The sequence below is a fragment of the Diorhabda carinulata genome, chromosome 11 (genome assembly GCF_026250575.1).
Source record: "Diorhabda carinulata isolate Delta chromosome 11, icDioCari1.1, whole genome shotgun sequence".
Taxonomy (NCBI): Eukaryota; Metazoa; Arthropoda; class Insecta; order Coleoptera; family Chrysomelidae; genus Diorhabda; species Diorhabda carinulata.
In genome coordinates, this window is record NC_079470.1 from 5635989 (window position 1) to 5651301 (window position 15313).

The 15313-nt window shown below is 28.0% G+C and overlaps 1 protein-coding gene across 2 annotated transcripts; it reads right to left on the reverse strand.

The window, feature by feature from the left end:
* Window positions 1-66: 66 nt before the first annotated feature.
* On the reverse strand, window positions 67-14647 carry LOC130899372 (SID1 transmembrane family member 1-like). Of its 2 annotated transcripts, XM_057809278.1 has the most exons (17): window positions 14329-14627; window positions 13993-14200; window positions 13779-13935; window positions 11391-11520; window positions 11212-11295; window positions 10959-11145; window positions 10046-10153; window positions 8375-8416; window positions 6207-6460; window positions 5946-6128; window positions 5773-5890; window positions 5242-5364; window positions 4157-4273; window positions 4017-4103; window positions 3816-3967; window positions 2716-2826; window positions 67-2185 (listed from the first exon to the last, which is right to left on the reverse strand). In XM_057809278.1, the coding sequence occupies exons 1-17, from the start codon at window positions 14485-14487 to the stop codon at window positions 2009-2011; spliced, it is 2397 nt and encodes a 798-aa protein (XP_057665261.1). In that variant the 5' UTR covers window positions 14488-14627; the 3' UTR covers window positions 67-2008. The 2 variants fall into 2 exon arrangements, with proteins under 2 accessions (XP_057665261.1, XP_057665262.1); XM_057809279.1 differs by lacking the exon at window positions 8375-8416 and having other exon boundaries at window positions 14329-14647.
* Between the last annotated feature and the right edge of the window lie 666 nt (window positions 14648-15313).

The window sequence follows — 15313 nt, forward strand, 5'->3', positions numbered from 1 at the left end:
AAATTTCAAACTTTAATTTTCTATTATTTTTGGGTTAGTTTCAGGTAATTGAAATAAAACTTAAAATTGGAATAAAATTTTAATATTTACAATAAACCATAGATTAATAATTATTTTAACGTTTTATATCAAAATCAAATGGAATAGGACCAATATTAATTCTACATGGTAAAATTTATAAAAAAATTATTTTTAAGCGAATTTTGCTTAAAATATAATTAATATCACAAAGATCCTTCATATGCAGGTACTTATATATACCTTTTCAACGAAATATTATCAATTGGAAGTTTGGTTTAATAAATTTATTTTTATATGCTAATATTTTGGTAATTATGTCGTTAATGCAGTTTGAGAAATTTCATATAAAGCTTTTTCCTTCTAGAAAAGAAGAAAATACTTTTTCCCCAGTGAAGGAGTAAATAAATGGAAAAGTTTTAGAATTTCAATAGATTTCTAGAAGCCCCTGTGTTGTTTTTTAATCAATATTTTTGATAATTTCTAGAATTTATAGTCATGGAAAATGTTTTCAAAACTAAACTAATTAACAAAATAGGCAATTCAATATAGTTTAATAACCATTTTGAAAAATTCTCAATATTACAAACTAAAAATGAAATTGAAAATTAAATGATGCTATAATTTTCCGAAGAGTACAAATATTTCGTGTTCAATATTATTATCAAGTCCAAAGAAAATTTGCAAAAAGACAAAGTTATAACTATACAAAACAACAGTAAAAAGCAAAATGCTCAAAAATATTTCATGTATAGAAAAAGAAAAATTGTGATTAATAGAATAACCAACATATCGAATTTGTTTGGAAAAGCAGAACTGCTTAGGAGAATAAGTTAAGAGTCTAGAATAATAAAAAAAAATATAAATCTAGAATAAGCAATAAGAAAATAAAATAAAAAAGTGATAGAAATGAGAGGAATTCAATGATACAAAACAGTGAAAGGAAATCTCTGTTGTAATAGAGCAAAAACCATAACAAACCAACATTGTATGTATAATTATAGAAAAAGCGAAACCTGTAGATAATTTAGACACCCGAATAAATATGAAATTGATGATTTCCATTCAGAGTCCGTTCAGGCGTTCTACCCAACCGATTTGCTTAATATTTTTTCAATGAAAGGTATTGATGCACAGATCAACCATCGGATTTCATCTAATTTTCACCATTCTCATACATATACTGTACATTACTTATGGGAGTTTTTCACATACACACGTTCTATCCTCAATATCTCAGGTTCTATTCAAGATAGAGACTTCGTTTTGGTTTAAGAACACTCGCTGAAACACCTTCTTTCGTTTGAGTTTTTGAACACTTAAATCAGTTGAGTTGGAGAGGAGCTAGGCGCGGAAATTCAATGTGGAGTTATGGATTTTTGTAGGTTTTCGGCAATTTTCATACATTCAAAGATCTATATCTCAGGTTCTAATATAGCTACAGAGTTCGTTCTTTTCTATTATAATGACTTCTGATAAAAGGGGTAAAAGCTAGTTTATTATAAAGAATATCTTCCTTAACTTCAAAATTAAAGACACAAGGACCCATAGAAATACTAAATATTAAACTAATGGATGGGGAAAAACAGCTGGATTTGAAAAGAAGTGGAAATTGGAGCCAATACAAATCAATTAAGATTTCGTTACACTAGGTATTACAGAGATTTTAAATAGTTTATAACAGAAGAGCTGGTTTATTTCATAAACCTTCAACATCATTCGAAAAGCTACCAAAGTCAAAAGTTATAGAGAGCACTGTTTCACAAAAAAATATATTTCAACTCTAAACCAGCTCGAAACTTTGAGAGTAGAATCTTTTTTCTGATAAGAAACTGTGAGATAAATAAAAAATTGAGCGTCTTATCCTCGATTTCAAGAGAAATATCTGTCTAGCTAAATCAAAATAACATTTTTTAAAGTTAATACATTCAAATAATTTACCAAGTCATAAAGCTTATTTTTAACACATGTAACAATTCGTTATTATTAGTTAAAATACTGGAATTTGAGAATGATGCGTGTGCGAAAGATCATCATCGAGAGTTAATAATACCATAAAAGTAAAAAACATTCCTATGGCGCTCAAAAAGTGCCATATGTCGTGATAATCGTAAAAACGAAATAGTTTACATTCTACGTTGAATTGTCTCGATTGCGCCGCCGTTCTCTGCAAACAAAAACGTTTTCGAGGTACTTTCTAATCAACTAAATATTAAAAATACGAAAAAAATAGTTATTAATTGATAAAAGTATCGACATAACCCTATTATATGATTATTTTCACAAATGTAGATATTGAATTGTATACTTGTTTCAGTTTCGTTTATTTTTTTTTATTTCCTTCACTTAAATCCTAAACTGAATTTCTACACTATTTATATTTCCACGATATGAATTAGATACAACAATAACAATCATTCAACTTAACCTGTATATTCTTCTTTTTTAAATACTTGACAGTTGTAGCAACAGAACTAATACAAGTACTAAAGCTGTATAACGAAAAAGGCTAATTTCTCATACTAATTTGTTTTTTATTTCAAAAATTGTATTTAAAAACAAAAATTTATTAAAAAAAGTCACTTGAAATAATAAGAATTATTTATACACAACAAAAATTTTTGGGAATTTTTTTATCGAAAAAAATATCACATTTATGTTATTAAAAATGGATTAATAAGAAAAAAATTAACTTACCTTCCAAGATATAGCTTTGTGCAAGAAAAAATACATTGCGGAAATAGCGCACACCCCGGAAACAATTAGGAAAGCCCAAGTCAAGAGCCTTACTTTCTCTTTATTGATGTACTGGAAAAGTAAAAATACACTAAACGGAGACTGTTGATTCAAAACACACCTCAAAAACATATCATTTCTTCATATTTGATCAGCAGCTTAACTTCCTTTTCGACTTAACTTAATATACTAAACACAAATAGGAAAAATTGATAGGGATAGAAAAATCAATCCCTTTTGTCAAAACCCCTTATATGGAGGGTATTTTTCTTCGCTAATTACATACAACACTAGATTCGATGGAGAATTTTGAAGTTTTTAGATATTTTGAGGTGAAAATGTTAGTAGCAAACATTTGGAGAAGCAAATCTGCAAGGAATATCATTTTTAGAGTGTAAGGTTCAAAAAGTAAATATTCGATATAGACAAGAATTGTCGGACCAGAGGTATAGGAATTTAATGCGATAGTTAAAAAGCAATAATAGAAGGAAGTAAAATTTTTTCCCTCTGGGCAAATCCAGCTCATCAGGTCATTTGAACTACTATAGTTGCACTTGTTCAAGGTGTTATATACAATGTGACCCATGTACTTTTGAACTACTAGAAGAATGTAAATAAATCAGAGACTATTTCCTGGAATTCTGGAACTATCTGTGATGAACAGGAAGAGCATTTCCTTAACCAAATAAAAAGGAATCAAAACTGACGGAATAGAAGAATGTCTACTAATTGATATCGGTTTTGTTGTATTGGGTCCTCCAGATATCCTTTCTAACCACAAGTTTCTCTAACAAATCCGACGGGTCATTTGAACTACTAGAAGAATGTAAATAAACTAGAGATTGTTGCAACAAGTTGTGTACACCTTAGAGGTCATTTGAACTACTATAGTTGTACATTTTGGGATGTCATGTATATTGTGATCTGAAGTATTTAATTTGTATATTTGAACTACTGGAAGGATCGAATTAAATCCCAAAGGTGAATATCTGATATTTTAGTGACAATTGACACTTTTGATTGTAATAATGGAGCTAGATGGTGATAAAAATCGAACTCACCTTCATCACAATGTAAAAAACGAAGTACAACATAGTATTCGTCATAAATATGGTCAATAGGAAGACAGGAAAGTTTTTCGGTAATCGATATAAAGCAAAAGCATCCAGACCCCAATTGCACAAGTTTCCCAAGAAAAGTAACACAAACCGAGCTGAAAATAAGCCATCGTTAGTTGGAAAAATTGGAAATTTCTTTTGTACCTTTGTGGCAAGGTCTAACAACGTTAGCCGGTCCTGACCAGAAGTCGTATATCCAAACCTGTTTGAATTTTTGTAAAGATAAATCACCTGGAACGAAACAAATATAATTTTGGTTATTTGGATTAAAAAAAATTGCTTACGTAATCTCCAACATCCCATGTAATATACTTTTACACTTAGATAAAAGCACATTAATATATGGATGATAACAAAAGTTATCCAAAAGTATTGATTCGGTTCCAATATTCCTATCATCGCTGAAAAAAAGAACGAAATAAAAACCTAATCTAAAAATATCTACTTTGAAATTAAAAGAAAAATGATAGTAAAAGTATACCAAGGTTAGAAAAATGTAATTATATTCGATTTTTTTTCTTCTGGTTGTATAATTATTAAATAAATCAGAAAAGGATAAGAGGTGATTGTAAACGAAGAAATATTTAGAGGGTGGAAGACACTGGAATGATAAAGGACCTAAAAACCAGAAGAGACCATGGTGGAGAATGCTTCAAGGATATTGAGAATCATCATTAGGATAACAAGGTTAGATTTCTAATTGTGGAGCTGTCAGTGACGAATAAATTAAAAAAACAAATTGAGTAAATAGCAATATCGAAGCAAATTGATAAATTTGGATAATGGATGACCCCAGAATAGCTAAAAAGGTCCTAAAAATTGAAATAAGAGCTACTAGTAGCCAGAAAAACAAATTTTTTGGTATCAGGGTTACTTAAAGGCAATCAGAATCAAATATTTGAGGTGCCGAAGCAGAATTTTCACTTTTAATTGTTATGGATACATGATGATGAAGAATAGAGACTTATTTGGACAAATTTAGAGAACGCAAGTCCTTGGAATGACAAAAAAGACATAAAAACTAAAATATTAGTTACTGGTAGCAAAGATACACAAAGTTTTTGATGTCTGGTTGATTTAAGGGTAATAAAAACAGATACCGACAAACATCTTGGACATACCGAGCAATAAAGATTCATTTGAACAAATTCAGAAAATGGAAGACGTCAAAATAACCAGTCAATTCCTAAAATCAAAATATTCGAAACAAAAATCAAAGTTTTTTCGCTTATTTTTTGTTGATAAGTTCTGAATTGAAGTTTTTGTAACTGGAATTGGAAATATGGATTAAAATGGATTAAAATTAAGTTCATGAGTAATATATATATTTTTTTCATATTAATATAATTATAGATATTATAAAACTTACCGAGTACCACTGCTAAAGCTAATACTCCGAATGTAGTATAGGCGTTAGCGTTTATATCTGGATGACGATTTTGATATAATTTCACCATACAAAGTACTGCCATTACGTACATAAAACTAGAATCTGAAATATTAAATATAACGAAATATTTAAACCGGATTTATTATTTTCGTATTGGTTTTTGTGGAATTTGGAAAATTTTATACGGAATATGTATTCAAAGTTTACATAAAAACTGTTATTCAAATTTAAAATTTTATAAATGTGAAAAAACCGCAAGAAAATGAGAAATAATATTCTTATTATTTTCAGCCTTAAGCCATAGAAAGTTGATATATTGAAAATTATCAACGAAAATATTAAAAATTTTGAAAAAATGATGAGAATGATCGGCATAAATTTCAAAACGATTTGTTCTTTCCCAACAAGCTTTTCTTGGGGATCTTGTCATATATATATATATATATATATATAACAATTTTTCAAAAATTTACATTATAAAAAATGATATAAAATAATATTTGCACTTACCAAATTGAAAATTCAAAGAATTAGGGCAAACGTGGTAGCTTCCGCTAAGTATACCTTCCATTATCAAAGCCACCCCCATGGCGTAAAACATACCATAGTGTTGAGGAATACCGAATTCCTTGTGGAAAAGAAATCAAATCAAATTTTCGTTAATTTTGAATCAATTAATTTACCTTATCGAAATCGGCGTCTTTGTGGGATTGTTCCCTAAGATACGTTATTATCAAAAAAAGTACGCCCAATAAAATATAACCTATATTGGAGAAAACGTGATTAAAATCGCTGAGAAAACCCAAAGGATGCGCGCATAAGAAATTGTAGTAACATAAATCTTGTTGGCCGGTTTCATTTAATACCTAAAATATCCACTTTATTATACGGATTTAGCACCACTTGAATTTGTATAAGATTATGATGTAATAATACAAACTCACCATTTGGTAGGTTACGACGAGCTGCAGTACGGGTAAGGCGTAAAAAATGGCCACCGTGAGAACGTTGTATAAATACAAATAAGATTTTTTCGTTAATTCTTTAGGGGGTTTTCGGGCTAAATCTATCAGGAACGGTTGTCCTCGACCTAACCTCAAATTTTTATCGATATCTACTTCGTTTAACGTATCGTAATCAGTTATATCTACCGAGGGGCCAGACATTGTGGATATGGTACGTTGAACATTAGCCATTTCTATACAAACACAAATATTGTTAATTCTACAAGAGCAATTTGTTTACGTTGCATTTGATGATAATTTTCAATTTAATTTCCACCATATCCATGATACAAATATTTTAATGAATATGATTGAAGTTAGCAATGATTTTTAGAAGAAGGTGCAGCAAGTACTGCAGAAGATGCAGTATAAACGAATAAAAAACCCTCTGTAACGTAACAAAATAACTAATTAATGAAGATCTTTTCAATGAAGTCAGATTTGAAGGAAGTTGATAGAGATTTTTAGAAGAAGGTGCAGTAATTTGAGCATAAAATTACTACAGATTTAAACTTAATGCATGTAAATGACACACAAGATGCTGATAGAAACTGAGGAAAAACAGTGTCAATATTGATAGTTATTTAATAATTGAAAAGTTAAAAAGCCAATCAGAATTACAAAAATTTTCGTTTAGGAATCCAAATTTAGTAGTGCCATAAAAATTATGATTGTTTTTGCCAATGGAAAAGAAATTTTATATTTCTATTGCAGATTATAGGTGTATGTCTAGCATCTTACCTATATTTTCTACAGCTACTGTGTCTTTTCGTGTTAGTGTGAATAAAGTGCATGTAACAGTGTAAAAAAACCAATGAAATGTTAATAAACCAGATTTATTTATACATTTTCATCAGTAAATTATAATAATAAATACCTAAATAATCAAGAGAAATTATCTTCTATGATTTTTCTATATTTCTATAAGATATTATAATAGATAAATTTCTTTAAAGTATTTCAACACATCAGATTAAATTGATATTTTCTCTTGAATTGCATGCTTTAGTTCAAATTTTGTTAAAAATTAATATTTCTAAGCTGTTAGTGGTCAGATTAAAATTTCACTACGAAAATTACACGTCAAGAGATAGCTGCAGAATTTTTAGCAAATAATGACTTTTTAATACACGCGATCAAGCATTTTTAGATATAAATATAGGATAAAGTCAAAATAAATGTCTTACCAATAGATTAAAATTATGAATAAATAATACAAATTCATTCCAACTACCATTTATAGGATTTTCTTTATTATATGAATAGAAATTGAAACGATTTATAAAATATATAAATATCTTATACATCCTAAAAATCGAAAATGTAAATTGAAGCTAAACTATTGTTTACCAGTTATGTTAGGTTAAGGAATTAACAGCTATCGAATGGCCTTGTTTCTGCGGTCTATGGAGAAGATCGATTATAATTGATTATATGTAGTAACCATAGAATATTTTAGTTCAATAGAGGTATTCGCGTTTATTTCAGCTGATTTCGAATATTTTCTAAACGTTTCAAATGTGTATGTATAAAAAGGAATGTTCCAATATTTATGATAAAATGTTTTTCTACTACGTCTTATTATCATATTCAGAGTGCAATAAAACTAAGAATTGAAGTACTGTCATAACTGAAATTGAATGTCTACGGAAAATATCGATTGTAAAAATGTTACAAGCAAACCTGCAGCTACCTCTGATTTAGATTATTAATCGATTCCATAAAAATTCTGTTTTGGTTAATAAAAGATTGTAAATTGAAAGAAATGTGAAGTAAATGGATACACGCATAAAAAAAATGAAAAAAGCATTAATTTAACTAAAAAATCGAAAAAAAAAATAGTATAACGAATAGAAGAATAAAAAGAAGATATTCAATTATTTGGGCACTATAATTAATAAGATACAATGAGACGTGAACTAGGACGAGTTGTATTTCTGAAATACTTCAATTGATACTTAATTTGTTGTTCATAAACTTCACTTTTTTTCCTTAAATTTACGAATGAATGAACCGAATTCTGTAGGAAACTCAAGTACACCAAGCAAGGATATTTTCAATACGTTTAAAACAAAAGGATAATAGTGAAAATTGTAATTTTAATGTACCTGTGCCATCGAATGTTCGCGTGACCTTCAGCCTAACAATTCCTGATGAAATAATACAAATTAAAAAACAAAATACATAATTATGTAGGAAATTATTAACGAAATTTGATTTGACCTAAACCCAAATTAAAAACACTTTATTATCATGTTAATTACAAACCCACTTAAGCTAAAAATGATTAAATTAATTTTTGAATATATACAATCGTTATTAAAAAATTAATATCTTGTAGTTGACGTTAATTACTGTTTTGAGGTTAGAATCACTACAAGCGATATAAATTTTAAGAAAAAACTGGCGTTAACTTAACGTCGTACCAACATAAAACGTTTCAAAGTGAAAACGAAATGGCTACTGTCACTTATTCTCTACAATGTTGTACATAGATATTTGAAATTATGTAAATCCCTAAAAATACCTCTAAAAACATCTCCTCTCACATTTTTCCACACTAAATTCGGGAAGAAAACCCCTAAGTTGGGAACCCTGACGTTAACTTAACGTCATGTCAACATAAAACGTTTCGAAGTGAATGTAGCTACTGTTACTGTGTCGTGATAGTAAATATTCTCACATTTTAAATATTTTTTAATAGTTTATTTTTATTCATATATATTATATAAATATATATATATATATATATTAATATATATATATATATATATATATATATATATATATATATATTAATATATATATATATATATATATATATATATATATATATATATATATATATATATATATAATTCCACATGTTAGGTATGGTACTAATAATTCTTATTGCGTTCCGAATATACCATAAATACAAATTTATTCGACACAAATTTACAGATAAAAAATTACGATAAACGCTTTGAAAACTAATCGATACCTAAAAGTGACAGCTGTCAGAACAGATCAAAAAAGAATACGAATAGAACGTAATCAATGTTGTTCGAATTGACAGTTATCAGAGTGACAATTAAACGTCAATTAGAAGAAAATAAAGTTATAATGGGATCCATAACCTAAATATCATTCACTAGTTTCGGTTTGTTCTATTGTACAATTAAAAATACAATGAATGTAAGTGTATTAAAAAATTTTCCTTTCGGTACAATTTTTATTATTGGGTCGAACCAAAAGTCGCGCTGTACTAAATCTGATAAATAACGGGGATGTGAAAGTAAAAATTAGAAATTTAAACTTTTTCATTTGTTTTTGAGATCAAAAGACTAATTTCTATTCTTAAATCGTTTAAATCACTTATAAACAGTTACTATACTATTACTATATAAAATTAGTTGTTCAAAATGCAAATTTTTGCAAAAACGATTTCATTAAAGTCGAAATGGGTTCAAACTTATCTCACCGAATGAAAATGTAAGAAAAATTAATTGAAAGTCGTTTTCCAAAAAATTTCATTAATTTTTTGGTCACCCCTCGTATATACACATGAAATTATTTCAATTATATACTTATTTTGATGAATAATTTTTTTCAACAAATTGATGAAAAAAATCTGTAAAGATAAGAAGAATGCATAAAATACATAAAAAAATTAGATATCATTTCATTGGTATTTAGGTATGTGTGCATAACATGCAAAACTGCAAAAAGTGATTTTTTTCTATAAGTGTTGTGTTAATTATATTATTTGGTAAAAAATATGAAATTGAATAACTTACGTGCATTTGGCGTGGTTGAAAAATTATCAACATACTCCATTGCTCTCGGTGTAGTTGCCTTTACAGTATAAAAAAAATACGGAAGACCAAAAATTATATAGAAACCACCTAAAAGATTTAGTGATAATTGGAAAACAAAATAAATCCCTCTAGTATGATTCATAAGCAGATGAATGAAGAAAATGACATAACTAAAGAGGTAAGAAAATGTAATAACTGAAATTCAATTACTTAAGTTCCAAAAAATAGATACTTTTTTCTGTCTTTAATAATTTTCAATGTAACTTCACATTTGGCTTTTATTTCTCTATTTAAAGATTGATAATGTTCACTTATTTCCATAATAAATAAGATTTTTACTTCACAAAAAGCACTGTTACACTAATAAACACAAATACAAACAAAAATGTCACGCAAATGACTGAAAATTAAATTATTTATATGATTTTTCTTCAATAATTCTCGAGATGATTAAATAACCTTAGACCATTGGAAATAATTTTATTTAGGTCTTATTTATAAACTATCAATTCTTCTTTTTCGTGTAACTTTGACTCTACAAGATAAAGTAATCAGCTAATCTAATGGTACTCAATAAATTTACATAGATAGCGTTCTTAGTAATAAAAAATCGTAGTATTCATTTCAAATTTCATTAATTCTTCTACTTGTTTAAGTAACTTGTCCTTTGCGTTTACACGATTTATTAGTCAGCACATTATTAATTTAATTGGATTTGTATATTACACGAAAACAACGTTGCCAGATTTTAAAAATTATTTGGAAATTAAAGTGAAAATAAAATGAGGTTATATTACTATGTATATCAGTGCAATGAATAATTAGTTTAATCGATTATTACGACGTAAGTATTACAAAAATTTTTAAGGGGGGGGTGTCGAAATATACTTACCTATACATCCCAAAGTAATTAAAACGGCCATAACGTAATCGGAATATGTAATACTGGGTTTAATAACGAGGGAAATTTGTTTCACCCTCTCTGAATTATTTACGTTACTAAAACCCGATTTTTCGCAAGCGTAATCGTCGGGTTTTGCGACAAACACTATGTAAAAACCTTGGGGAAATTTGTATTTCTGTAAAAAATATTTATATACGGGGTGTGTACCATATTTTCGTTACGAAAATATTTTTATACTCACAGGAATTGTGATACCTCCTTTCTTGTTAACGGTTTCGTAGAACCCCCTGAACGTTACATCTTGATTGGTATCGAAAACAGGGCACTAGAAACGAAAAAAAAACGCGGAAGGTACTAAGTATTAATTGAATTATAAGACAAAAATGACGAAATACCGGTAAAAGAAAACGAGAAACTTACACTTATATTTTGTATACTGACAACCATGCAGATATCGTCGTCTGAATTGACTTCTAAAATGACGGTTTCGTAATTAGAGTCCCCCTTTTTTATCAAAGAATCGTCTGTGGTGAAATTGTAAAAGAAGTAGCTGTAAAAAGGGACATAACCTAATATAAATAGCTATGGGTATTTTTGATGCGTCAAACTACACTTATAGTACTCTAGCAAGAACATATTTCGATGATCTTATCAATTAATTCTAAATTAGGAAAATCCATCGATTTATTCACAAGTTTTTTATGTAATTTATGATTGTTTAAAAATAATTATAGTGTTTTCAAAATAATGTGAAAATTGTTATTTAAACAAAAAAAAACCCTGTAGAAATAGTTTTACAACATAATTCGATGATCCTGTCAACTAATTCTAACCTAAATTGGAGCAATCCGTCGTTGTAGGCATCCCACCCATAGACAAAAGATTAAAGATAGAGGAACGACATAAAAGTGGAATTGAATTATTGACGAGAGAGAAAGAGCATCTTTTTACCACTCTCTGTCTCCCTCTACTAGCAAATAAATTCAAAATTTGCTATTCTTCTCTACCACATGAAACTTCCGACTTAATTTCGATCCGATCAGAAAAGAGTAGAGAGAAATAGAGAGTAGTATACCGATGATCTTTCTCTCTCTCTTTATTATTATTATTTTAATATCTATGACTCCACCACCAGCTAGGAAACCATTGATGCAAACACCGGACTAAGTCCTAACGTACGATGAAGAAGACTCCAATTTTTTCAAAAAATTTTTCAATTCATTTAAATTTGAGCGCGAAATATCGTTTTACAATTTTCTACGCATAATTTGATGACCCTGTTGAAGAAATCTAACCTAAATTGGGAAAATTCATTGTTTTCTGTAGCCCGCCGCGATTTTTTACAACTTCCTACGAATAATTAGATGATCCTGTCAACGAATCCAAACTTACATTGAAACAATTCATCATTGTATGCACCCCACCCCGCAATGTTTTGGAATTTTTTTAGAAGAATTCAAAATTTTTCCATCAATAATTGTAGTATTTAAAAATTGGGATTTAAATATAAAAAAACGTCCGGAAATATAGTTTTACAGCTTCCTATGTATAATTCGATGATCCTGTCAAGGAGTCCTAACCTAAATTGTAAAATTTGTTGTTTTCTACACCCCCCCCACCAATGTAATTTTTGGAAATTTTTATATGTTTCATAAATTTTTTGGAATTTTTTAAAAGAATTCTTAACATAAATCTAGAGTAAATGATTTATTATTTTATAATATTAACGACACCTAGTTTTTGGTTCCAAGTATAAAATAGAAAAATCATTTTTTTTTAATTCTGGTTTTAACTTCAGAATTTCGAAACAAAAAATACAGAAATAAAAAAATTAACCTCTTATCAGCTTCATGGCTTTAAACGCACTTATTTCCTTAAAATTGTTGATAACTTATAAACAAATAATTAAACGAAAAAAAACCATTTCATTTCAAAATTGCTCTTTTCTCGCATGTTATCATTTGTATAAAATATTTTCGAGTTAGATTACATTTGAAACAAGTTTGATCTAACTACATGTGAAATTAAATACATTTACCGTATCACTTATTTTGGAATCGAGGTTCTTTATATTTCTTCGCAAAATTAACCAAAGGCATTGAAAGTTTTTCTATTCTTTGTTTATTTTTGTTTATTCATTATTATATATAATTTTACAGCCTAGGGTAAAACTGTAGATTAAACTATGGTTTGAACTCCAGTTTAAACCAAGAATTAACAAGGTCACAGTTAAACAGACATTTTTCTCCCAGTTGTCACCGAAATGTCTTCAATGTTAGTTGTTGAGAGAGTTGTAAAAACAAAAATGAAGAAATTACAAGATAATTTGTGCAATTTCTAAGACGTAGTACTTTTGATTAAGATTCTACCAATATTTTTGTATAATCTTGTAGAAATGTAGAGAATATATAAAAGTTAGGTTAGGATCTCTCCGTTTCAAATTAAACTGAAATTTAAACTAGCCCCAGACCTCCGGTAATATATAAGGGGAATCATATTTCTACTTTACAATTAACAGAAAGATGTAGACAATGCTAGTTTTCTTAATTTCGAGGATAACACCAGAAAGTATCGGCTGTCTTGTTCAGGTGCTTTTACCTTATTTGCAATAAGTTATTTTCCACAATATTAACAAATATTTCAAAAAAAAATCAAAAACTATTGTTTTTTGAAGTTTTAGGGCCAATAAACGAGGGGTCCACTATAGTATAACAACAATAACATAACTTAAAAAAATGTTAAAAAATAAAGAACAAACACACTAAGATATAATAATTATCAATTATATGATTGAAAATAAAAAATTACCTGGGTTGACTTGGAGTAATATTGAACTTATGCTCCTTGGAAAGTTCTATGGTAAAAGTATTTTGTTTCCTAACTTCTATGGTGAAATTAATAGTTTTATTCGAAGATGTAGCTATAGAAATAAACGAATTTTCCTGTATCATTTTCTGATGTCTCCCTAAAAGGTAAATTTACAATTCAAACTATAACATTATAAAACGCTTATTTCACGTACCGTTCATTCTATAATGTTTTAGTATGTCGTGGCACATAGTTTTTGTGGTGTAATTATATACGAATTCACCTACGTCTCCTTCGATTTCTAAAGGCAATTGCCACGATATCATTTCTTTAGTTTGTCTTGCTACTATCATTAAAGGAAAAGACACAGTTGCGTTGCTTTGAATCCATATTCTTGGAGGATTCGCATTAACTGTGTCATTCTGGAAGATTTTACGTATAAAATAATCGTAAATCAACAAAAGTTTGAACTGTTGATACCTCTCAAAATTACTTTTGAATTAAATAACAATAACTAAAGCTATTTATCAGTGTTATATAATTAACTTACAATAGTTTCTGTTACTTCTAGAAGATATTCTTTGTTATTATTTATAGTATTAGTGTATGTTTCATTATATTTAAGTATAACGTATTCTGCGGGGTTATGTTGCACACTTTCGGACACAGCTAAGCACAATGATAATAATAAAAATATAACTTTGTACATTTTATTACATTAGTAAAATTGATTAATCTGTATTCCACGATGCAAATAATCGAGATTAAGTTATTAGCACTATATTAGCACTATATAACTATTAAGTTAGATCTGAAGTGATAATTTTACATCATAGATCATCTATATTTAGATGGCTCAGGACAATATTATTTTTTTAGATAAAATTAGCGCCATCTGAGAGTGGAAATAGGTACCGATTTCCATTCTGTCACCAAATAATAGATATTTTATTAATAGTATTTTAAAAACTACTTGCGATATAAATAAATTCGCAAATTTCTTAGTAGTAATGTTTATACGATAAACATTTTATCAATCGACTAAAATTTTTAAAAAATCAGTTTTTACCGGTAATACGACAATTCTTTCTTTAATTACCTAATGTTTTTTTATTAGATTTTTGTACATATTCTTTATGTTTTAACTATATTATTGGAACTACATTTTTAATTACTATAGATTTTTTAATTTACAATTTATAAACTACTTTCTTTCACAAAACATACCCAAGTAAAGAAGATACCTTAAGGTTGCTCTGTGCTTTCTTCTACAATTATTTCGTCTTCTTTTTTTTGTTGACAATCCGAAACTATCTAAGTAAAAAGCACGCATTATGTAGGATTAAGAAATACATAATTATCACCTTAAAGATACATATTACTATTTATTAATCATTCAAGAAATTAAATTTTTGATTTCACATTGTTAAATTTTTTTTGTAAAACTTCATAAAACTAATAAAATAAAGTATCAGTATGATTGTATAATTGAGTGAATTATTATTATTCGAAACTGATTTTAGAGATCGCGGTTA